The sequence below is a fragment of the Chelonoidis abingdonii genome, chromosome 3, assembly GCF_003597395.2.
Source record: "Chelonoidis abingdonii isolate Lonesome George chromosome 3, CheloAbing_2.0, whole genome shotgun sequence".
Taxonomy (NCBI): domain Eukaryota; kingdom Metazoa; phylum Chordata; order Testudines; family Testudinidae; genus Chelonoidis; species Chelonoidis abingdonii.
Genome location: NC_133771.1, coordinates 16,790,054 through 16,816,013, shown reverse-complemented (window position 1 = coordinate 16,816,013; position 25,960 = coordinate 16,790,054). Strand labels below are relative to the sequence as shown.

The following is a 25,960-nucleotide window of genomic DNA, read 5'->3' as shown; positions in this document are numbered from 1 at the left end:
TTTTTTTTAACTAGTAGGAAAAAGGTAGGTAACACTAACTAACAGGTAAATAACAGAGAAAAACTAGCTAACTACAGGAATACTAAGATAAGGAAAGAAAATACTAAGGAGTCTGCTGAGCTCCGTCTGAAGCCGGGGGCGGTAGAGAAGGAACTGAGGGTACCGGCCGCGCATGCTCTCTAGTAACACTCTCAGAATGAGTGACAGGTTCTAAGCATGCGTGGCCGGTAGGAGTACTGCTGCAAAAAATCTCCGATCGAAGGCGCAGGGGTGCACCGACACCTCAAGTGGAGCACCCACAGGGACATCTCTCAAAGAAGAATACTAATTTCCCCATTTCTCTACATGGGGATTATTATTGCAGCAGGGTTGCCATCTCTTCTCCCATCCACTTGGGATAGTGTCAAATATTGAGAAGCTGTGGATGTTTTCAGTCATAAGAATGTTAAAATTCTCTAGCCACAATTTATTATTTGTCAATACATATACATCACCTTTGGAATTCTGACCAATACCAACTTTTACCCAAATTGAAAAAACATTTCTGTTTTATACTTCTCTACCTATAAAACAATAAATCTTGAAGTCTGCTGAAATATTAAGTTAATATCTAGCCAAGAATGGGTGGTCCTCTGGAGATTAACAGTATCTCATCTGCTGCATGAAAGCCAGAGCGCTCAAAGTAGTAATTATTGGGAACCTAGTATCAGGGGGTAGCCATGTTAGTCTGTATCCACAAAAACAAGGAGTCCGGTGGCACCTTAAAGACTAACAGATTTATTTGGGTATAAGCTTTCGTGAGTAAAAAACCTCACTTCTTCAGATGCATCTGCATCATGCAGAAGTGAGGCTTTTTACCCACAAAAGCTTATGCCCAAATAAATCTGTTAGCCTTTAAGGTGCCACCGGACTCCTTGTTGTTTTCACTGGGAACCTCTCCATGCAGTCTCACAGAATCAAACCTTCAGTGTGAGGTTATGTAAAGAGCTGTGGCCTACACGTTTGTTAGTTTCTTCCATTTAGAACCTACAGCACAGAAGAATGGTGAACGGGGATCTACACCGACAATCTACTCAAAGATCCAATTATTAAAACCGGCTAGTAATCTCTCTTCAAGATCTCCATTCTTGAGAGATTAACTGCTACTGTGAGGAATCAGGTTTGAAGAGAACTAGTTAAACAATGACTGTAGGACTGCTGTCCTGAACTGAGCATCAGTTCCCCTGATGTGCAAAGAAAATGGCAATAGTGCATGAATAACGCAAAGTATGGCTAGATACCAAGGAAGAGTGATCTGTCCCAGGCATCTTGTGCCTTATCTATATTTACAGTGGCATGTTGAATAGAGACACGACACAGCAGCTACATGTCATAATGAAAGCAGGCTGAGCTCATGCTTGTCACTATGCTGTGTAACCACGTGTGGCAGTGAAATTCTCTGATGGGTGGAAAAGACTCCAGCAGCTCCCCACTTCCACAGGCTTTCACTGCAGCAAGGAAGGCTTTAGCAGGGGCGAAGCAGTGGGAACTGTCAGAGCCTTTCCACACTGTCAGAGACTTTTCCACTGCCTCCCCCTGCCAGAAGCTTTCCCTGCGACAGGGAAAGGCACTAGTCGTGGAACACTACCCTGCTAAAAATAGCAGCGTAGATGTGGGAGGCACTGCTTGGGCTGTGCAGACAGCTATGTAGGGTATATACACCTTAGGGCACTTTACTTGCCTAAGCTGTGCCTCACTATCTACACTGTTATTTATACCCGTGCTAGTTGGCTGTGCAGTGTCTGTATTCCGTATGCCACCATAAGTGCAGATGTATCTTCAGAAGAGAGGCAGGAGACAGCCCACCTTCTGCAAGACTTAAAGTTGTTCAAAAAAAGATCACAAGACTTTTTGGTTTGGTTACAATGGGACAGTGTTTTTTCTCACATTCTCCTTACACTACAAAAAGAGTTGATTTGTTTTTATTCAAACTGACAAAAAAAGTCACCTCATCAGGCAGAGACCAGGCATGGAAAAATTTCAGTCTGGAAAACTAAAACTTCAGAAAGTTGTCAGTGACCAAAATCAGGGGATCAGAATAGAAGCTAAATTAAACTTTAATACTAGTGGTTAGAAATCAGGGTTAGAATAGAGGCTGATATGCAACTTCAGAAATAGTGGTTGCTGTTACTCTGCTATAATATGAACTACGAAGGGAAGACAGAGAGAAATCAAACCCACTCAGGCAGTTGAAAAGAACAGAGGAATCTTGGCGTTTCAGATCTTTATATGACCTCACTCGCATGTTCCCAATGGCCACTACTTTTCTACAGGACAATGACTTCAACAGCGAGGGTGCACTCCAGGAGTGAGGAGTTATACTGACAATATTTAAGGGAGAAATTTGGTCATTTACATAGTGATGTGTGGCTTCTCCAATGTGGTAATTGATTTCTTAAGTGTAATGCCCACAGGCTCCTCTATCCAGCATAGTACAGAACACCACTAGTGACTCATTTTCTGTGGCCATAACTTACACAGAATGCAGCAGCTTTAAAACTTGCACTGCAGTTTAATGATTCAGAGATCCATAATTCCCACACAGAATACAGGTCACGGTGCAAGGTTCCTTCTTATCTGATTCAAGTAAAATGTCACTTGACAATCAGAAAATTAACAAAAGGTAAAGCTGATCATCCCACCCTGAAAATTTATGAAGCACAGATAAGTATAGGGCACTGTGTATCCTTATAACATTTTCACCTTCATATTAATTAAGGTTTAATAGTTTAGCAATGAAGCACATGCAAGCGTAAATCAACTAAATCTATTTACTACACTGGGTTAAAATTTAAATAAAAATATACTCACTTGGACACAGGTGATGGTAAGACTGGTTTATCTGGTCGTTTTGGATGCAGAAGCCCAGCTTTAAATACATTAGTAGTCTTGCCTGGAGGAACAGGCTTTTTGGGTGGTACTTGGGGAGCTACTGGCTTAGAAGGCTTCTGATCCAGAGCTGCTTTTTCATCTTACAAAATAAGGCACAAAAACATTTTTAGACACATTAGAGTAATTTATCTAGGACACTTTGGCATTTCATCATAATGGCCGCTATCAGAAATGATTTCCCTGAAGATTTGATGCCGCATCACTTTGAGACATGCACATTTCCTCTTTTTACTTTTATCTAAACATACAAACTATACACCTGGACACAATAATATGGTTAGCATAAACACTTAACACAACTCCTTCAGCGATATTCCTGGTAATAGGTCAGTGATTATTAGTGCACTGCAGACAACAGCTTAGTCTCACACACACACACACGAATTCCTGCTGTATGTCTAATGCCTTCCCCTCACATCAATGCATTACATCTCCTACTAAAGATATAGATGTTCATCACTGTTTCTTTTACACATGCATCACAGAACAGGGGTGATCTCTGGATGATGACTTCCTTGTGCATTTAGATTCAAATTCTGTACGTTAAGGATCTTGTCTTCCTACATGCACACTGGTGGTACTAATTGAATATAAAACAAATGGATGAAAGTTAAACAGGACAACTAAACTTCCATTGTTTCATCGCCAAATGCGCCATTTGCTCAGATTTTGTCAATTAATGAGGGAACACACACATTGTAATACTTAGTACTTTATGGAGTACTTATATCTTCAAACCACTAATCCTCAACGTTCCTGTGAAATTAGGTAAGCATTATTCCCTCTCTGTAGATGGCAAAAGAGGCAGACATACAGGGTGTTTTCACACTGCAATTGGAAGTATAACTGCAGCTTGTGCAGAGATACTCGAGCTAGTTTTAACCTCGCTAGCTCAGGTACCAGTGGTAGTGAAGCCACTGCATCGCAGGCTTCAGCACAGGATTGCAAGCCGAGTAATTACCCAGGGTTCTAGACAGGCTTGTACAGCATACACTGAAGCCTGTGCTGCTGCAGCTTCACTGCTATCAGTACCCGAGCAAGCTAGATTAAAGCTAGCTCAGGTATGTCTACAGGAGCTGTATTCAAACCCCATGAATGCAGTTTAGACACACCTTAAGTCACTTGTTGAAACCTATATACAGCATTAAAGTTAGAAGTTCTCGATTCACTGCACAAGGCTAAAGCGTGGTTTGGTAGAGCAGAGGAACACCTCTTGCTTTATATGCAAGTGGTCAGAAATTCAAATCCTATATACAAATCTGAGGAAATAGGCTCCAGTGGTTAAGGTACTAGCCTAAGATTTGGGAAACTCAGATTCAATTCCCTGCTGTGCCATAGACTCCGTGTGACCTTTGGCAAGTCACTTAGCTTCTCTGTGCCTCAGTTCCCCAGTTATAAAATGGCGATAGTAGCACTTAGTAACAGTAGTACCTTAACAGGGATGTGTGAGGATAAACACACAGAAGACTGAAGTGTTTAGGTGAGATACCACTTATGACAGCATCTACTATAAATACTGACTTATTGCAAATTCTGAAGGCCTGAGATACTAGAATTCAAAAATATGAAGTACACCAGTAAATCAGTGAAAAGGCTCAATTTATGGGAATCATATCTCCAGCACTGCTTTTTTGGTACTGAGTTGGAGCAAATGATATAATGGGACAATACACAATTTTGCCACATGGTGCTGCTAAACGATAAATACACAATTATGAGATTTAGTGTTGTGTAAAAAGTCTTGTTCATTGATTTGTCTTTTTCTGGTCTATGCATACGGGTTGGCTGAACAATTTTAAACTTGAAAAATTACAAATATATGTGATATGAGTGGAGAAATACAGTACAAGTTTTACAACACTGTGTTCAGCCAATACCAGTCACCAAACTGGATCAATAATTTTATATTTAAAAAGAAACTCGAAAAAAATAAATATGAATTACAGTCAACTATTCTGACATTTTTGTTTTCATTACGTGATATTCCTCAATGTTTAGAATGCTGTCATATGAACTTTTTTTCCACAAAACAAAACCTAAATATGAAGGCTGTCACACACCAAAGAAAAAAAATCATTACTAAATACTTTGTTTCCCACAGATCTCCACACCATAGGGATCAGTCACTTTTGCCATACAAAGGTATAGCACTCTGTACTCTAACCACTATTCTGGAGTTAATAAACAATGAAAAAGATACTAAAAGTTGGCTAAAAGTTAATGCTACATAATGGAAAGGAAAATACCACACTGATAACTTTTTGCTCTTAGTAAATGTAACCAATGTCATTAAACGTCCTTTCAATAGTTGTATAAAAATACTGCTTATATAAAAGAGTAGCTAACCAATTAAGGACAGACTTGGGCTATAACAGCCTAATTAGTCTCATAAGGTTTATAATTTCATATTAATATTAGCTAATAATTTTAACAGGACTAATTCTGCTGCAATTTAATATTTTATTACAATGATGAGCAATATTTGTACATGTCTTCAGGAGAGGTAGAAAATGCAAATATAAATGGAAGTGTATTTAAAGCAAAACACCACTACTATTTATCTTTACAGATTTTAAGGCTAGAAGGGACCATTATGATAATCTAGCCTGAACTCCAGCATAATACAGGCCTTAGAATTTCACTCATTTTAGAAAGTTCAACAGAAAGGCACAGCTCTGCATTTCACTTTCCATTTTTAAAAATGCACATTTTCCCAGAATTTGATGTTACATATAATTTGCTTCTTGGCCTATTATTCTGCAACTAGTAGTTTAATTTAACAGTGTTAATAACAGTATTAACTAAAATAGAATCAAAACAAAATATTCATTTTTCCAGGGTTATTTTAGCAGCCAAATAGACCAAATTCAGCCCTGGTTGTCAATCTACCGATTTCAATTAGTTGGAAAAAGAAGAATGTGGTCCAATGAAGAAAAAAATAATTTGTTCTCTAATAATATTCAGATACAAGATGGTTCACTAAATAATATATGTAGTTTACATAGCAGATTATTCAAAATTTGTGCAGGAAGGCCAAAACTCAAATGGAGCTGGCTTACTCTTAATTATGCATTTGAAAATGCTGTCCTGAACACATTCTATGGCCAAGATTCATTGGCTGCATTACAAAGTATCTTTATATAATATGGCCAAACTGTTATAACAATAGCATTTTTTCTTTCAAGTCCTATGAAGCGGATAAACTTAGAGAAAGAAATGGCAATTTGTCAGAAGTTCTCTCTTTATCATAATAAAAGCAAATTCTGTATGGACCGTTAGTTCCTTGTTCAATTTTTCTAAATACAAAGAGGAGCATTTTAGAAACATTACATTTGGTTTAGAACATTAAAAAAAAAATTTTTTTTTTAAGAGAGAATTCTGAGTCTTTCAAGTCCTGAAATGTAGTGTGAGTAAATTAGCAAACTGCTCTACAATTAGTGAAAATGGAAACACTGAAAGATAAAATCTGCACGAAGACTAAATGGTTTAGGACAGGAGATTTTCACTTCTAAAAGCCTAGGATCACAATATCTCCTCTACAAATTAACAACATTAGTACAATGTTGCAGATACACTTTTGGCATTTTTTCTAAACTAAACTTCCAATTGAAGCCATTCACATGCCTGGTGAAACATTCTCTATAAGTGCAGTAACTGACTTTTCCAAAATATTTATTTTAATAAACGTCCATTGTTATCCACAATTACATATCCACATTTATTACAAAACTGCATTTAAGCAAATTATGAAAACTGCAAGTAGGTCATTATAAACTGTCATACTGACTGCAATGTCAAGACTAAGAAAATGACTCAGCAAAAGCAATTAAGTGTTATCATAATGTACAATATGTAGATTTAAATGTAGACACACACTAATCTAAAAACCTTAACATACTTGCATAGTTTTAGAAACAATTATGATAGCAAACAACAATAAGTAATAACTTTTCCCATACAGGTATTTTATTTACTTAAAGTAACTAAATATTGTTTAGTTCTTTTACATGATCTCAGTTTAATTTCAAGGTGAAGAAAACTGGTCTCACCTTTTTCTTCAGTTCTAGAAGAAAGAAACTTCTTCTCTCCTATTGGAAGTTCAGGCTTAGGAGCTGAATATAAAAACAAAACCGGATACATTTCTCAAGCAACTATAATTATCCTAGTCATTCACTAAAAATATAACCTATGATTATTTGTATTTATACTGTTCCTTCTAGCCAAGGATCGTAATATAGCATATAACCATTCATTTAAACTCAAAAGATGTGAGGAAGTATTAAAATATTTCTAAACTAAGATTGAGAACTAGGTTCTGTCAGATGTGTCAAACAAAATACATAGCAGGATACATAGCGTCACTGGCTTGAATTTGGGGTTGCTGCATTGCTCAGAAAAGCAAAGCTACTTTTGAGTTTGGAAAGTCATCTTAAACTCTTGTCATACCACATTACCACGAACGTGGAGCATAACCTACGTCTCTACACAGATACACTAAAATTAGAAAACCTTGCCTTCGTGACTGAATAAAATGACTTGTTTCTAAATTCTCATTACATTTATGAGGTTTCTAGAGCAGTGACTTTTGTTCCTTTTAATGCTCAAAGTCTGTCAGTACATTTATCAGCATGCACCTTTTACATACCTGGACTTTTAACAGGAGGTGGTAGCTTCTTTGGCTTCTGCAAAGAGGATAAATAATCAATATATTTTACAGAAAAAGACAGGCATCTGTTTATCAGCCTACATGCAAATTCATAGCACTTTTCATCAGTAGACCTCAAAGTAGTTTACAAAGAAGTTCAGTACCATTCCCATTTTACAAATGGGGAAACTGAGGCATGGAGCAATGAAATGCCTTATCGAAGGTCATCCAGCAGGTCTCCTGAGTCCCATTCCATTGCTCAAGAAATTACAGAAAATCCTTCTTGGACAGACAGCCAAAAATTAAAACAAACGAAATTATGCATTTTATAGTGCCAAAGCAACTTACTTACTCATTTTAACAACTATAACTGTAGGGCAATACTAATAAACCTACATTGTACCAGGCAATATTAAAAGAATCAGATGAAAACTGGCCAAAGATTTAGTTTTTACAAAAAATGTTTTTTAAAAAAAGAAGAATATCAAAAATATTTTAATTGTTTCTTGAGTTCCAATAAAAGGGTTTTTTTAGGTGGGGGAAGCCAATAAATATTTCCTGGAGTGTTTGCACCCTAAATATCACAGCCTGGGGACTCGAAAAACTACACCTAAAATGACACATCTGCTTATGCACCAGCAGAGAGAAAGGTACAAATTAAATCAAGCAGATTAAATACTGAGAAAGAATGTTGAAAAAGTTTCCTGTTTAAATATACTGCAGTATCACAATACCACAGCTGAAGATCCTTGTTTTTAAAATGAGTGATTTTTAACCTGGATATTTCCCATCAGATTTGAGACAATGAAATACTGAAGTCTTAGGTTTGCTTATGTTCAAGTACGCCTTTAAAAAATAATGTTGTCCCTTTTGGACCTGAGCAGCTAGTCAAAATTTGGGGTGCAGCAGATGTTCCAGCTGGGAGTAGAAAATTATGATAAACAAAACTGCAGCAAAGAAATATCTGTTTACAAAGTCCTGCTTCTCCAAAGGCAGGAGGAACCAAGAACAAAAGTAACAGTTTCAGTTTCTTAGCTTACAGCTCCAAGCCTCTTTAGACAACAGATCTCAAAAGTTCTCTCTAGCTTTTCCCACAGCCATACTGGGCTCTGAGGCCACTGATTGGCTAGCTTGCTTTGTGTGTCTGCTTCTTCCCCCTCTATTCTCTCCTGCCCCTGCCTGCTCACACACTACTCACCAAAAGCCCTCTGCCCATGGCCTGGTCTTTACTACAGAGTTAAATGGACAGGTCTACCTACAACGTTGCTCCCACCAACGTAAGTTGCACACTAAACTGATATAACAACTCCACCTCTGCAAGAGGCGTAGTGCTTAGGTCGATGTGATTAGGTCGATACAGTGACAGTGTAGACACCATGTTGACTGCTCCGGCTGTTGGCCCCGGGGCTCCGGCTATAGACAGATTTCCCTCCACTCTGTATGAGGATTTTCCCTGGATTTTAGTTGAGAGAGAGTGTTATTAAAGTATTATAAATGCTTTTAGGAAATTCCTAGAGTGAAATCTTGTATGCCAAGTAAAACTTCTGAGTACAGTGGTTCCTATTAGCAGAAATAGGTGTTTATCGAACAAATGATGTGCATGAAGACTTTTTTTTTAAATTAACCATGCATGAAAATTCAGATTAAATTTCTTCCTTTGGTCACAGAAAACAGTGCAGTAAAATTAATGAATTGAAACCAGACTCAATTTTCAGCCCAGAAAGAAATGCTCAATCCTATCAGAGTTCTACTTGGAACAAACAGAAAACCGACATTATTTACCTGTGGGTGTCAGCAGATATATCAGATTCAAAGGTCAACACCCACTTGCAATTGAAGTGAATCAGTTTGGGTTTTTTCAGGTCAGCCGACAATGAACAGTACATTACAGCTACCATCCACTGCCTTTACCTGAAAGCTGCTCCATGCAGGTGAATTCCTGTACTAAGTCACATTGAAAACAATGTGGTTTTCATGCAGTAGCTTGAAGGATTTGGGCAATTTCTCTACAATAACCTGCTTAAAGACCCAGAACGATTCACTTCTCCAACCCTGAATGCAGCATTCCTTTTTTCCTGTACATCACAGCTCAACCTGGCAACCCCCATATGCATACAACACAGTATATTTGGATAAATATAAATATTTTAGTTTTCCACATTGATATCAATATTTTAAAAATATAATCTTAAATATTAAGAGTAGTTTCGCTGCAATGAGTCAATACTGAAAGTTGCTTATGTTAAAGATTTTGTGCAACAGTGAAGACTTACAATATCTATACCACTTGCAAAGTGGAGAGCCTATTAGAAAAGGAGGAGGATAGATTTGATTCCATGCATTTTAGTGTTCATCAGATAGTAACACTAAAACTGTCTGACCAACAACAGATTCATCATCCAAGCAATGAAATGTAGCAAAAATACAGAGTTATAGTTAAATTTAGCATTGAGGATAATGTTATTAGAAATGCTATTTTAAAATGTTGCTAACCACAATCACCAAGATGTAGTCATTCCCTGTTTTGTTTTTTTGCTGCTAATTTTTGTTTGCCTTTTCTCTAGAAACACGAGTGGTGGCTTTCTGGGATAATGCACATTACTATGAATTAACATAGCCAACTTCCTTAGTATTTTTTGAAGTCACTATAAGACATGTAATATTTTGCTGACTATACTGATGTACAGGAACTCCTCACTTAAAAGTCATCCCAGTTAACGTTGTTACGTTGCTGATCAATTAGAGAACATGCTTGTGGCTAAAACCCACTTCATCAGATGCATGGAGAGAAAAAAACAGTAAGCAGAATATATATTATGGCACATGAAAAGATGAGAGTTGCCTTACCAAGTGGGAGGTCAGTGCTAATGAGCCAATTCAATTAAGGAAGAGGCCTATTCTCAACAGTTGACAAGAAGGTTTGAGTATCAACAGAGGGAAAATTACTTTTTGTAGGATGGGTCATTTGGCATTTGCCAATACAGGTCTGTCGCAACTTATGTGCATTTAACATGTGCGATTTCAACTTTATGCGTATGGCCGGAGTCGGGGGGGCATGGCCTCAAGATTTAAAGGTCCTGGGGCACCACCTGTGGCTGGGAGTCCCAGGGCCTTTAAATCACCCAATGGGCTCCCAGCTGCAGAGGTGGCTGGTAGCCCCTGTGGCAAACTAAAGGGCCCAAGGCTCCAGCCACCATGGAGCTCCGGGCCCTTTAAATGCCAGCTCCAACCCAGCTGCCAAAGCCGCGGGCGGGATTTAAAGGGCTCCACCAGGCTCCCCGCCATGGCAAGAAGCCCGGTGGAGCCCTTTAAACCATACCCGCAGCATTTAAAGGGCTCCTCCGCGGCAAGGAGCCCGGAGGAGCCCTTTAAATGCCGCCCCGGGCTGGCCGTTAGAGCTGTGGGCGGGATTTAAAGGGCTTGGGGATATAATTTTGAGTATATGCAGTTTTCACTTTAAGCGATAACCGCGGAATGGAACTCCCGGTTAAGATAAGCTTTGCCTCTATAGCTAATGTCGCTCACAGAGATGGTTTAAAACACACTGAGATAAGCTGCTCCTAACATTAGGGGGCTCTGCCAGGATATCTGTTATTGGCAAAACCTTTGTAGTGCACAATAGCCTTGAATCACCTATCTGCTACGCCGCTGATAGGTTTGTTATCCCTTAGGGTATACAGCAGAAGAAAGGTGTAATATAATCACCTTTTACAGCAACAGAGAGCAAACTTCCAACTGGGATTTTTGAAGTCAGTAATTGTGTATATTTGCACAAGTCTAATTTATGCTCAGAGATGTATAATGTGCATATGCAAATCTGTTATCTTTACACTCACATAACCATGGTTAATGTACAAACACATGCACCTAACTTAGAAAAGCTAGTTCTTCATTTATTATGTAACCTTAAAGGGCGGAGGGATAGCTCAGTGGTTTGAGCACTGGCCTGCTAAACCCCAGGGTTATGAATTCAATCCTTGAGGTGGCCACTTAGGGATCTGGGGCAAAAATCAGTACTTGGTCCTGCTGGTGAAGGCAGGTGGCTGGACTCAATGACCTTTCAGGTCCCTTCCAGTTCTAGAAGATAGGTAATAATAATTGGAGATATACAACTACACAAACACCTAGCTAACCCTGATAACTTTAAAATAGTTAAATGGGTTGGGGGAAATTAATTATAAACAGAACAGTGACAGAGGCAGAAAAGATGAAATTTCATCTTGAAACATTTTGAAACAAATTGAAATGAAGTATTTCATTTAGATATTCTCATTTATTTTTGACTTTCCCATTTTGACTTGCATTTCAAAATTATCTAAAAAATGTTTCAATATGGTAGTTTTGAACTTAAAAAATTTGGAATTTCTGTTCCATGAAAATTTCCAATTTTCAATTTTTTTGTCCTAATTCAGGACAAATTTCAAAATATCAGAATTTCCCACAGGACAAAAATTCCATTTTTTAACCAGATCTATTTTTTTAAATACACAAAATTCAGTTTCTACTTTGATAGCACCAACAAGTTGAAAATGAATAAAAAACTACAAAATTCCCAGCTCAGTCAAAAAAAGCTGTCCCACTTGCTGGAGACTGGAAACAAACCTGATTGCTCATTCAAAACTAGCTGCTGAAGGTGGGGCTGACATCACAAGACTGGTATCCTATTTCTAAATGGTAGTAAGACGACAAAATACCTTCTTGTTAAACCAGAAGGATATGATAACTACTTGCCTAAGGCACAAAGGTGTATTTTGACACTGAGTAACTCCAGGTTTATATATTTAAATGAAATGCACCTGCATAATCTAAATCTCGGTCACCAGTGCTGGGATAACCAGGTCTGGGAACTCCTCAGAACAATTAAGTATGCTGTGAAGTAGTGGTGCATGCTCTAATGCAGAATGCTATGTCCATATGAAATCTGTACAGTGAGACCTGAAATACAGCATATGAATAAGCTTTCCCACCCCCACCACCACTTCCTAAAAGACTCTAGTCACACAGGTTAAAAATATACACCATGAATTTGAAAGAGGGAAGTTCAGTTGAAGTATTTCACCGAGATCCAGAATTGTACAAGTCTGTGCACTTTCCAACAAAGCTTTACAAAAATATTGACCTCCTACAGTAAAGAAACTTTTATTTGAAGATACAGTAAAAAAATTGGCATCATAATATTAACACTGTTAAGTGGTATATTACTTTTTTTTTTTTTTTTTTTAATATCTGCATTTCTGGCAAAGGATCTGTGTCTTTTCTTTTGATCGTAAGAAAAGAAAAACTAAAAACTTACTGGAAAGTCCTTATCAGACTCTTGTATTTGAACAGCAACGTAGTCTGGGAAGATTCCTTCTTTACCGTTAAGCTCTCCTTTCCACCATCCTTGTTCTCCAGTATCCTAAAACAAATAATGGTAATTTTTATTTGAACATTACTTAATATTTACTCATTTTACGGAGCAAGTAGAGCTCCAGAAAAAAAGCATGCACAAGTATTCATTATATAGTACAAAAACCCATCTCTTTTTACCAATGCTGTAAAATATCTCAACTAAAAAAAAAAAAATGCAGTGTTTTTCAAGAGGAAGCCTTATTAAACAGTTCAAATATTTGGGAAGGAGCTCCGAGTAGCTCAGGGTTTGGCAGAATCAGAAAAAAAAATTTAGAGGTCCTGACCATCCAACGTGGTTTTTTATTATTTGATTTAAAACAAGGATTAAAACGCTTATGAATATTTATTTGAAAGGGATCTGTGAATGGAAGTGGAATAAAGAAATGTAGATATAAAAGAAACCTCCTAATGCATTGCACAACTGTAACCACTGTCTTGGAAGACAAATTATTTCTAGACATTCACAGACCTCTTCCAAATATATAATTTTTTGTATACATTTTGTTTGAATGATTTAATTTTATGAGAACTACTGGACTGAGAAAGGCAAGGGAGAAAAGTAATACAATCTGTATGGGAGGGGACAAGTTAAGAATACAGTAGAAAGACCCAGAGAAAGGCATTTTTGTTTCACAGAGTTCAGTGTGACAGCACATATTTTGGCAAGATAGAGGGCTTAATATGTTCAATCCTTTTTACAGGGTATTGCAACACCTTAACGCACAGAATCAAGTTGCTTAATATTATTTTAGCAATTCAATTTAAGGCTTTTCTTCCAACATTAATAGCTATCACCACTTTATACAGGTTGAATAAACTATTATTGAAAAGTGCTACTTTTGACAGTAACAACTGGCTCATTCCCTCAACAGAAGATTGGGTCCTAGCATGCATATCCAATTCAGCATTCAGTTCAGAACAGCTGCTGAATCTCAGAACAAAAAATTCATAAACACACTGAGCTAAATGAAGGAGGCAGCAATACAAGAAACTAAATCCAAATTCACACCCTGTCAGTTTATAGACTCGACATGTTTTTTTAATCATTTCTCCCATTAAGTCTTTTTGTAAACTTCACATTATCCTCTGGAGTTTACTAATTTTGTTAATGCCAGGAACCCAGCAATTATGAGCTTTAGTACAGAAAAGCCCCAATCTTGCAATTGGATCTGAGTGGATACAAGGACTCTTATGTATCCGATTCCATGGTAAGAATCGAAGGGAGCCAGTTTATATTTAACACTGGATACAGGGGAATATGGGGTGGAGTGGAGTGGGAGGGGTGGACACATCAGTTCCAAGTAACAATGGGAGGATAAAATTAGTACAAATTTTAAAATCTTATTATGACTTGACTGTATCCTTATGCAAACCTAAATCTAACCTGATATGAAAGAAGTCCGCCTTTACGAAACAAAATATAGTGCCAATACTGTGTATGGCGCTTTGTAAGTACTATGCATCATCCTACAGGTTTTCAATAGCATTCCACTTATGGAGAAAACCAATGAAGTATTTATCTGCCCAAACAAAACTGCAGTTTTTCTGTTTTGAAAATGCAAAAACTACTTTAGGAGATTGCCACTGGCTCAGAAACTATTTTTGTCCCCATTAGATTCGCTAATCTATAATTTCGCTTCCCTTTGTTTGGCAAGTGAACACAGGAAGACTGAAAAATAGAAAAGTTAGCTAGGGACTGAAGTAATTATGTTAACAGATATGACATTAAGTGCAGAAATTTAGATAAGATCAAAAACTGGGATTGAGTTAGTTAATGTGATAAGTATTTTTAAGAAATCTAGACTTTGCAAGCAGTGTGGTCCAGTGGATAGAGATTGAACTGGGATTAAGGACACTGGACTGGGCTCTATTCCTGACTCCACTACCGACCTGCTGTATGGCCTTAGATAAGTCACTGTGTCTTTATGTCCTTCTGCCTTCTTTTGCTGGTCTTGCCCACTTGGATAGTAAGCTCTTTGGGGCAAGAATTATCTTAATCATTTGGTGCTTATGAAAACCTACCTAACTTCCAGGTCCTACTGCAATACAAGCAAATAATGATAGATACAATGATTTTCTTGTTTCATTAAAGACATGTTGGAATCTCTTTAAAAAACCTCAAAATCCTTTTAAAGAAGCTTAGCTTATGTGTATTTATGTTCCTCACTGTATACTACTATAAACATGAACACTGGATCGTAGTTAATATGCTTCCAATTCCCCACCTAAAAGTCAATCCTCTAATATCCCACTTAGTAAAATGTGATTAATATAAAAAGAAGATTATGAACTATAGATGAGGAAAATTAAGCAGTAATAGACGATTTCCAGCCCTTGTTTTAGATATTTTTTGCCTTTATTACAGCAGATCATTTATAAAATGGGTTAGGGATGCAATTGCTGCCTTTCAACACTGACTCTCTCTTTCATATCTAGCACAAATAAGTGAATATTCAGACAAAAGTTTATTCCTTTAAGTAGTGAGACAGATTGTCTACCATAAAGCAGTTTTGTTAATAGTGACAATAATCATACTGAATAATCCTTGCTTAAAATATATTTATAACATTAAATACTGCACGTCAACATTTCAATGAAAAATTCAACTGTTTCTTTAAAGAGAAATCAACTCACTACTACAACCCAGTCCACCACACCTGGAAATCTATGGGGGAAGTGCTTGCCAAATGAAAAGTGGTTAAAAATCAATATGGAAAGGACTTAATCTCATAAAAGCATGAAAATAAGGCACAGCATATGGTTAACTTCCAGGACCAACTCTGATCTATTACCAAGATAAAATAATTTATCAGCATGCTGAACAAAACAGATTAACTGGAACAGATCCGGAAATGATGAGATCTACTGCTACTAAGGCCAGGTCTACACTATGAACTTACACTGGTATAACTACATTGCTCTGGGGTGTAAAAAAAAAAAATCTACACCCCTGAGCAATGTAGTTATACCAACCTAACCCCAGGCGTAGACAGAGCTATGTTGGCGGGAGAGATACTGCCTCTCGTGGAGGTGAATTAACTGGACCAATGAAAAAAGCTCTCCCGTTGGCACAGTAGCATCTTCACCGAACCACTGCAGCTGTGACAATGCAGCATTTTAAGTGTAGGCCTGCCGTTTTATTCTGTACTTCAACTATATTCATGAAAACACTGAGTGATAGTAAACTCTTACCTTACTTATTATCTGGATAATCTCGCCTTCTTTAAAACCAAGTTCATTTTCATTTGAACCTTCAAAGGCAAACAAAGACCTGCAATATTCCTTGACTGAAACAAAGGAAAATGGTTGCATTTGCATAATGCTCTAATGTGTTGTACGAATCAAGGTACATAAATAAAAGCTCAAAATTATTGTTTTTCCTAGAAGGATAACTCAAAAAAGTCACAACTACTAGTGCAATCATCTTTTGATCTTATATAGTGACCATCTTCAGTATGTTTTAAAAATGTCGAGTAGAACACGCCAAAAAGAAGACAGGAGTATATTGTTTATTCAATTTCTCCATTCCTATGGGTCACTTAGATATCAGAATTGAAGCTTTGCAACTAGAGTTGAACACATCCCTAGTTTTGTTTTTCAATATGGGCGTCTGGGAGAGATTTTCATTAGGGCTGTCAAGCAAATAAAGAAATTAATCGTGCAAATATTCGTGTTGTTAAACAATAAGAGGCTACTATATTTTTGGATGTTTTCCACACTTTCAAATATACTGATTTCAATTATAACAGAATACAAAATGTACAGTGCTCATATTATTTTTGATTAAAAGTATTTGTACTGTAAAAAAACAAATAGTATTTTGCAATTCACCTAATACAAGTACTGTAGTGCAATCTCTTTATCATGAAAGTTGAACTTACAAATGTAGAATTTTATAAAAATGTACTCAAAAACAATGTAAAGTCCACTCAATCCTACTTCTTGTTCAGCCAATCACTCAGACAAATAAGTTTGTTTACGTTTGCAGGAGATAATGCTGCCAGCTTTTTGTTTACAATGTCACCTCAAAGAGAGAACAGGTGTTCTCATGGCACTGTTGTAGCGGGTGATGCAAGATATTTACATGCTGTAAGAGTTATATGTCCTTTCACGCTTCAACCACCATTCCAGAGAACATGTCCATACTGAGGAAGGATTTTGCTTGATAATAATCCAAAGCAGTGTAGACTGACATGTTCATTTTCATTATCTGAGTCAGATGCCAGCAACAGATGGTTGATTTTCTTTTTGGTGGTTCGGGTTCTGTAGTTTCCACCTCTGCGTGTTGCTCTTTTAAGACTTCTGAAAGCATGCTCTACACCTCGTCCCGCTCAGATTTTGGAAGGTATTTCAGATTCTTAACCTTGGATTGAGTGCTGAAGCTATCTTTAGAAATCTCAAATTGGTACCTTCTTTGCATTTTGTAAGCACAAGTGCTGGAGAAACCAACTAGGGTAGGGCTCTTCTCGACCTGCTGCTCACAAACAGGGAAGAATTAGTAGGGGAAGCAAAACTGGATGGGATGGTTGAGTTCAGGATCCTGACACAAGGAAGAAAAGAGACCAGCAGAATATGGACTCTGCACTTCAGAAAAACAGACTGACTCCCCTCAGGGAACTGATGGGCAGGATCCCCTGGGAGAATAACATGAAGGGAAAAGGAGGCCGGGAAAGCTGGCTGTATTTTAAAGAATCCTTATTGAGATTGCAGGAAGAAACCATCCCGATGTGTAGAAAGAATAGTAAATATGGCAGGTGACCAGCTTGGCTTAACAGTGAAATCCTTGCTGATCTTAAACACAAAAAAGAAGCTTACAAGAAGTGGAAGATTGGACAAATGACCAGGGAGGAGTATAAAAATATTGCTCAGGAATGCAGGAGTGAAATCAGGAAGGCCAAATCACACTTGGAGTTGCGGCCAGCAAGGGATGTTAAGAGTAACAAGACCAGTTTCTAGAGGTATGTTAGCAACAAGAAGGTGGTCAGGGGAAGTGTGGGTCCCTTACTGAATGGAGGAGGCAACCTAGTGACAGAGGATGTGGAAAAAACTAATGTACTCAATGCTTTTTTGCCGCTGTCTTCACGACTACTGCACTGGGCAGCACAGTATGGGGAGAAGGTGACCAGCCCCCTGTGGAGAAAGAAGTGGTTCAGAACTATTTAGAAAAGCTGGACAAGCACAAATCCATGGGGCCGGATGCAATGCATGCGAGGGTGCTAAAGGAGTTGGCGGATGTGATTGCAGAGCCATTGGCCATTATCTCTGAAAACTCTTGGCGATAGGGCAAGGTCCTGGATGACCGGAAAAAGGCTAACGTAATGCCTATCTTTAATAAAGGGAAGGAGGCGGATCTGGGGAACTACAGGCCAGTCATCCTCACCTTAGTCCTTGTATTGTTCTACTCTGGTAGAGCACAGCCATTGACTTAGAGACTCTGCCCAGAAGAGCACGTGAGTGGTTGGTACGTGGAACTTCCCCAGTGGAGGAAGAAAAGAAGAGAGAGGCAGACAAAGCTTGCTCTTAAAAGAGACAGACAGTCTCACTAAGCAAAGGGAGCCATTTCATTGGCAGAAAGAGAAGACAGAATCCCTCCTGCCTCTCCCCCCGTCCTCACACACACACCAGGAGAAGTGGAGATGGTGGTGAGGGGGGAAGGCATGAGGAATTTTGCCTTCACTCAGGACACTGACCAAACTGAAGGACTCTCAGGAGTAGTGACGAGTTTGAGGGAGGGCTTTGGGTTCAGGTGTTTCTTGCTTTGCCTAGATCTGTCACTCTTCTGTGTTGTCCAAAATGTGTGTGTTTAAGAAGTTCCTTTGCAGTCTGTGTTCTTTTCTTTAACTCTCATGTGGTCCCTAATGAGTTAAACTATAAACCAGACTACCCATGAAAGTGGAGTCTGGGGAAGAATGCATAGGTGACTGGAGAGGCTTGGGATGTCCCGTACTGGTCTCAGGGCCTAGGATATCTGGACTGCAAAGTTCCACATCCCAAAGAAGGGTGCCAGACAGATTCTGCACCATGGAGCGTGCCCTAGAATCCCAGAGTTAGAGATCGTGACTGGACTCAGCAGCTTGAAAGCACATTGGATCCAAAAAGTTGGGTCCAATACAGCAAACCAGTAATCATTTATGAGGGAGGGGGGACCCAGTCAGGGCTGAACCACCACCTTCTATGTAACCCAAGATCATCTTAATCTTGTCATTTTACTATAGAATTACCAGAGTGCAAAAATGCAAGAAGGTGATTTACAGAAAAATTCTCAACCACTTCTCCAGCACTTAATCTATTTAACAAGTTATTAACAGTATATTTAACGCAGAAATAATTACTCAAGGATCTTGGCGTTTTAACTAGTCTTGTGCCATAAGAAAACTGGCAGTAAATAAAGGTTATTTCTAATTAAACTGCAGTTTAAGATGGATGATCATCCACAGATTCAGTACTACAGTGCAGCAACAGTGGTCATATCTGCTATCCTGAAAAATCTTAAATTTGATTACACTGAAAACAAACTAAAGTTGTGGTTTCTTCAGCAAAAAGATGTTTATTTACTTGTACTAATAACCAAAACAAACTACCAGAAGCAGATGAGAGACTAAAATGAAGTCCTGATAATCTAAACATCTTGAGGAGATGTGTACTTATTTTATTTACTAATTAACTAAACATTGGCTGTTTACTTCCATGTCCACTTTCTCCACCTCCTCCTCAAAAGTAAGGATATTATTCTTAATATATTTTGTAAGAATAAACCTATATAAATTGAGATATCATTTTTAAAACAAACAAGCCCTCCTCACAGGATATTGGATAACTCTTACATGACAAAATAAGACTAGCCATTTGGTTTTCATACTGCATTTATCATCTTGGTAACTGAGCATCTGTAATACGTTAGCCCCCACACCTTAGAGAGACCATCATTTAAGTACTTACTACAAATAAATCATATAAATCAACATAGCGGCTGAGGATCTGATTGAAATGTGCATGCTTTTAGCCAGAGGTCTTTTTCAGACTACAGAAAAGATTAAATAAAATGAAAATCAACATTCTGAGATGTGGATCCTCCATGTTGTTAGATTAATTTTAATCTTTCGATGCACCATCCAAAATTTAAACATTAAAAACAAAATTTCTTGTCTTGAAAACAGACTTCACAACGTAAACTGTTACACTGCTGGCCCATTGAGTCTACAAGGCAGTGAGCTGGTGTCTCTCCCTCTTACCACTCTATTAGAAAGTTAGTTAACTTTTCATAGATTCTTAGATTTCAAGGCCAGAAAAGACCATTGTGATTGTCCAGTATGACCTCCTCCATAACACAGGACAGAGAACATCCCCAAAACATTTCCTAGAGCAGATCTTTTAGAAAAATATCCCATCTTGACTTAAAAGTTCTCAGTGATGGAAAATCCACCATGACCCTTGATAAGTTGTTCCAACGGTTAATTACTCTTGCTGCTAAAAATTCCCCCTTATCTCCAATCTGAATTTGTCTAGCTTCAACTGCTAGCCACTGGATGGTGTTAGACCTTTGTTCGTTAGCTTGAAGAGCCCATCATCAAATGTTTGTTCCTCATGTATGTATTTACAGACCATAATCAAGTCATCCCTTAATCTTCTCTTCATTAAGATAAATATATTGAGCTCCATGAATCCATTACTATAACGTAGCTTTCTAATCCTTTAATCATTCTCATGGCTCTTCTCTCAACCCTCTCCAATTTATAAATGTCCTACTTGAATTGTGGACACCAGAACTGGACACAGGATTCCAGCAACGGTCACACCAGTACCAAATATAAGGTGAAATAAATTCTCTTCTACTCAAGGTGCCATTTACGCATCCCAGAACAGCATTAGCTCTTTTTTGTCTCAATATTGCACTAGGAGTTCATATTCAGTTGATCATTCACCACAATCTTTAAATCTTTTTCAGAGTCACTGTTTCCCAGGATAGAGTCCCCCATCATGCAAATATGGCTTGCACTCAGGCTTTTACCATTAGACCTATGTTGCTGCCGGAGGAAATGGGGGGAAGGAGGGGAGAGAAACACACTACACCCTATACCAACATAGCTCTGCTGGTAAAACTGTAAGCATAGGCCAGACACAGTGGTTTATTTCAATGTACTTAATTCTGAAAATGATTAAGCTAAACTAAATAGGCTGCCTCTTATTTTGATGTGTGTCTATGCACAAACTTGCACCAGTTTAACTAAACTGATTTAAAAATGCATCTTTAAGCAAACCAATGCCATGAGGGACAAGACGCACAATAAAAGTCAAAAAACATATTTAGTTAAATCAATACAAAGCCGTCTCTGGGTACTCTTATATCAGATAAAACAGGTTATATTGGTACAGGTACAACCTCAACATTTATTGATGCAAGCTAAACCTACAGAAGCCAGGGTTACATCAATGTAAGAGTGTCTACACAGGATTTTGCATCTTTTGTAAAAATCAGGGCAACTGTGTGTGTAGACGACACCTTATATTTTTAGGGATGGCTCCTATGTCAATTGGATTCCATCTGTAATTATATGATCTGAATACTCTGAATTTTAATACAGGTAGAAATGTGGGAAGTCACAACCTCTGACTTCAGTTTCCATCCATCTGTAAAGTGTGGATAAACCCACCCTACTTAGTATTTGTAAGACACTTTGAAGCTGAAAAAGCATTTTGAAAGTGGTAAGTATATTTTTACTAAATAAAAATGTACGGTCTTAATCAGAACAAGTTATTTTATTATATATTTCTATAACTACATATATCTTCATAGATAATAGATAATACTAGGATACTTAGTGTCCTACCTCAATGCAGGGGACTGGGTTAGATGACCTACCGAGGCCCCTTTCAGTTCTACACTTTCATGATTTTATGACTTGAAAATAAAACAAACATAGGCAAATATACATTTACCTTACCTTTTGGTTTGCTTTCAGTTTCTACTTTTGTTACATCTACTGCAGGTTCTGCTTTTGTTACACTAGGAAACTGGGTTAGTTTTGGTCCCGGTGGAAGGTTAGGTAGTGGCTAAACAAATGCAAGAGAAAAAAAGATACGCACAATAACTTATTAGAAAGGGAGAGTGTAAAATTATGAGCATTTTGTTTTGATTTGGCTATCAGACACTTTCTCATGATTTGACCATGTGAAACGGTGACAGCTCTCTCTTACAATTAATTCCATAAAACAAGGGTGTCCTTCATTCTTTGAGACTGTCACATTATGTATTTAATTTAGTTCTATAATTACAATACTAAGGCCACTGATGCAATAGGAGTGAGAAAGCCAAGCAGCAATTCATCTTTTTCCACCAACACCATTGTGGGTGGGATTCAGTCCAGAAGAGGGCTTAGGTGCTTAGCAAATGGAGTAAAAGAAAGGACTCCACTGTTTATAGCATCAGTTTAAGGTGACAGAGCTGCTCATCCTGACTTCTGCTCACTCCTAATATCTGCCACAGCATCCAACCAAAGCGAATAAAAACATTAGTTGGATGTTTCTGTTAAATTGAACTCTGCAGACATTTAATTTGCCATCAGTCTTGTGAGTTAACATCCCATTACGATAATGTACCAGATTTCTCCTATCCAAGACATTGTTTCAGGCTTACTGAGCCTGCAGACAGATTCAGACAGCTTAAATCACTTTTACACGTTTTCTTCACAATAGAACCAACCAGGGATGTTGATTAAACATTTTGTCAGAAAACGCTGATTGACTGAAGCTGAAACTTTTCACAGAAACGTATCAATTTTGGCAAAACTGTTCAGGAAAGGTTTCTTAGGTCCAGGATGGAATTTTAAAACCACATAGAGAGATCCTCACCCTAGTGGGCACTCATCTGTGGGAAAATCCAGGCAGAGCAGGGACTTGAACCTGAGTACCCCACATCCCAGGCAAGTGCCCTAACCTCCAGGCTCTTGGATATATTGGGATGGCTTCTCTCCCTCCTTCGCCCCCCCTCCCCCACAACAAAAGGTCTCGGTTTCAATTCAATGAGAAACAGGGGAAAAAAATAAATCTCAAAATTTTTTGCAGAATGGGAAAACTTTTCTGACCAACTCTTATTCACAATCATATCAAATAGACACTTAGGTCCTGATCCTATAACCAATACTGACCTAAGTAATCCTACTGAAACTTCTCACATCAATAAGCACCACTCATGTGAGCAAGGGTCACTGGTTTTCCCCTTTCATTTATTAAAAACCAAATTTTGTGGAGCTTAAACAAGATCCAGATTAATATATATAAGCCAAACAGATCATATAACCACATAAGCATCCTTCACAAAAATCTAACAGTGCTATAGAAAGGAATCACCCCACCCAGCACTGAAATAAACCACCTCCAAGATTAAACTAGTTTAGCAGCACACAAATAGTTTTAGAGGGAAAGTGCAGGAAATTATATCCAATTAAAAATGCACATGGAAGTAACCAGAATATAAAATACCCCCAAGTTGGAATTTGGCCAAAGCACTGGAGTTAACTAAAGTTCATCCTGTATCTTCCAACATAGTGCACTGTCCAAAGGTACTTAGTGGATCTGAAACATATCACAGCGGTGTAAGTTTGCACTTTACCTTCCAATCCCAGTGTGCAAAGCCCTCATCTCATTCTAACATCTCCTAAAAATGCATTTTTTTTCCAATTAGCTCACAACTAGCAAACACTACTGAATACTTTCCCACCAGTCCACCAATAACATTAAAGATAGTGAGTCACATTAGCACAATTTTTTTTAAATATCATTTTACTGAAGTCTTCATTAAAATTAACTCCCTGCTCTGGGTCAGCCAGTACTCATCTTTTCTGCGTCGTAGATTGCAAAAGTTCTTTGGAGCAGAGAAAATCTCCATAAATGCATCTCTTATAAAAGTGTCAAATTCTGGCTAGCAGTTTATTATTCTTTTTTAACGGGCACGTTAAATATAATTGCAGCTTCAAACGGTTTATTTCACAGCTTTTAAATTTTTCAGACTATTTTCTCACTTCACTTCCTCGCTTTGTCTTACAGATTGAGAGAGAGTCTAACAGTTTACAGGATAAGCCTATTAAGTGAACAAAAAGACATTTTTGCTTCCGTCACATATTTGGGTATTGCCATACAGTAAAGCCACACAGTATAAAGTCTGCTCATCCATTAGAATCTAAATCATACAAATATATCTTGGATAGGATAACTGTACTCCATCACATCTGTCAGAAAAAAAATAGGTGATTCCCAGACACTTCTAAAGAACGAATTTCTCTCTATAAGAAAGTGATCAGTTCCACTTACATCAATCTCTGAAATTCCAGCTATGATAATATTTACATTAACATTGTAATGGCTTACAATATCTCTTACTAAGAGAAAAGAGATCAGACAAAAATGCATTTAGCCAGCTTTAAAAAGTCTGCTTAAATACTTATGTAGCATGGGCAGCACAGTATGGGGAGGCGGTGACCAGCCCTCAGTGGAGAAAGAAGTGGTTGAACTCTATTTAAAAAAGCTGGACAAGCACAAGTCCATGGGGCTGGATGCACTGCATCCGAGGGTGCTAAAGGAGTTGGCAGATGTGATTGCAGAGCCACTAGCCATTATCTTTGAAAACTCATGGCAATCGGGGGAGGTCCCGGATGAGTGGAAAAAGGATAACGTAGTGCCCATCTTTAAAAAAGGGAAGGAGGAAGATCCAGGGAACTACAGGACAGTCAGCCTCACCTCAGTCCCTGGAAAAATTATGGAGCAGGAAACGAAGGAAACCATTTTGAAGCACTTAGAGGAAAGGAAAGTGATCAGGAACAGTCAGCATGGATTCATCAAGGGCAAGTAATGCCTGACTAACCTAATTGCCTTCTATGAGGAAATAACTGGATCTGTGGATGAGGAGAATGCAGTGGATGTGTTATTCCTTGACTTTAGCAAAGTTTTTGATATGGTCTCCCACAGTATTCTTGCTGGTAAGTTAAAGAAATATGGGCTGGATGAATGGACTATAAGGTGGATAGAAAGCTGGCAAGATCGTTGGGCTCAACGGGTAGTGATCAATGACTCCGTGTCTAGTTGGCAGCCGGATCAAGCGGAGTGCCCCAAGGGTCGGTCTGTTCCATATCTTCATTAATGATCTCGAGGATGGCATGGATTGCACCCTCTGCAAATTTACAGATGACACTAAACTGGGGAGGAGTGGTAGATACGCTGGAAGGTAGGGATAGGATACAGAGGGACCTAGACAAATTAGAGGACTGGGCCAAAAGAAATCTGGTGAGGTTCAACAAGGACAAGTGCAGAGTCTTGCACTTAGGAAGGAAGAATCCTATGCACTGTTACTGACTAGGGACCACATGACTAGGCAGCAGTTCTGCAGAAAAGGACCTAAGAGTTATGGTGGATGAGAAGCTGGATATGAGTCAACCCTGATATTCTATGATTCTATGTTTTAAACAGGTTTAAAACACCTTCCATGTAAATATCAGAGACCAAACAATCATTACAACAGTAAGCTTTTGTTTACAAATCAGATCTTTGTATTTAAACTTATAATTTTGTGGTTGCTACTTTTGTCTTTATTTCAGCCCATTGTGCTTAGATATTTCAAGAGTTTAAGAACCATGCATTTGCTCAGGACACTGTTCAAATGCTAAGCAGAGAGGTTTTCTTCAGCCTTTCAGCACTGATGAACAGTGGTAGAAGTCTAAATCAAATCATACCAAAATAAATTCCATACCAGAACAACTATGCATATTCCCTTACCCCCTGCCAATGCCCTACCAAACTGAACTGAGTGACAAGATCAGGCACTTCTATGCATTTTCTCTCATAATACAAAGAAAAAAGGGAGCGTAAGATGAAAATATAAAAGGCAGCAGGAATGGCAAACTGATTTTAAAAAACCTTGGTTTTTATTTACACAATACACAGGTAGTTTCTGGAACGCTCGGTCATCAGTGCGAACAGGGGCTGCTAACAGGGAGTTTCGCA

General features: G+C 38.2%; 1 protein-coding gene across 2 annotated transcripts in view; it reads right to left on the bottom strand.

Moving 5' to 3' along the window:
- The window catches only part of CD2AP (CD2 associated protein), a 150,993-nt gene that overhangs the window by 26,460 nt on the left and 98,573 nt on the right, over positions 1–25,960 (bottom strand). For both annotated transcript variants that reach the window (XM_032777591.2, XM_032777592.2), the window contains exons 7-12: positions 21,910–22,018; positions 16,160–16,254; positions 12,870–12,974; positions 7,577–7,613; positions 6,981–7,043; positions 2,851–3,010 (exon numbers count right to left, since the gene is read on the bottom strand). In XM_032777591.2, coding sequence (XP_032633482.1) covers positions 2,851–3,010; positions 6,981–7,043; positions 7,577–7,613; positions 12,870–12,974; positions 16,160–16,254; positions 21,910–22,018 — 569 coding nt within the window. The remainder of the gene's footprint in view (positions 1–2,850; positions 3,011–6,980; positions 7,044–7,576; positions 7,614–12,869; positions 12,975–16,159; positions 16,255–21,909; positions 22,019–25,960) is intronic.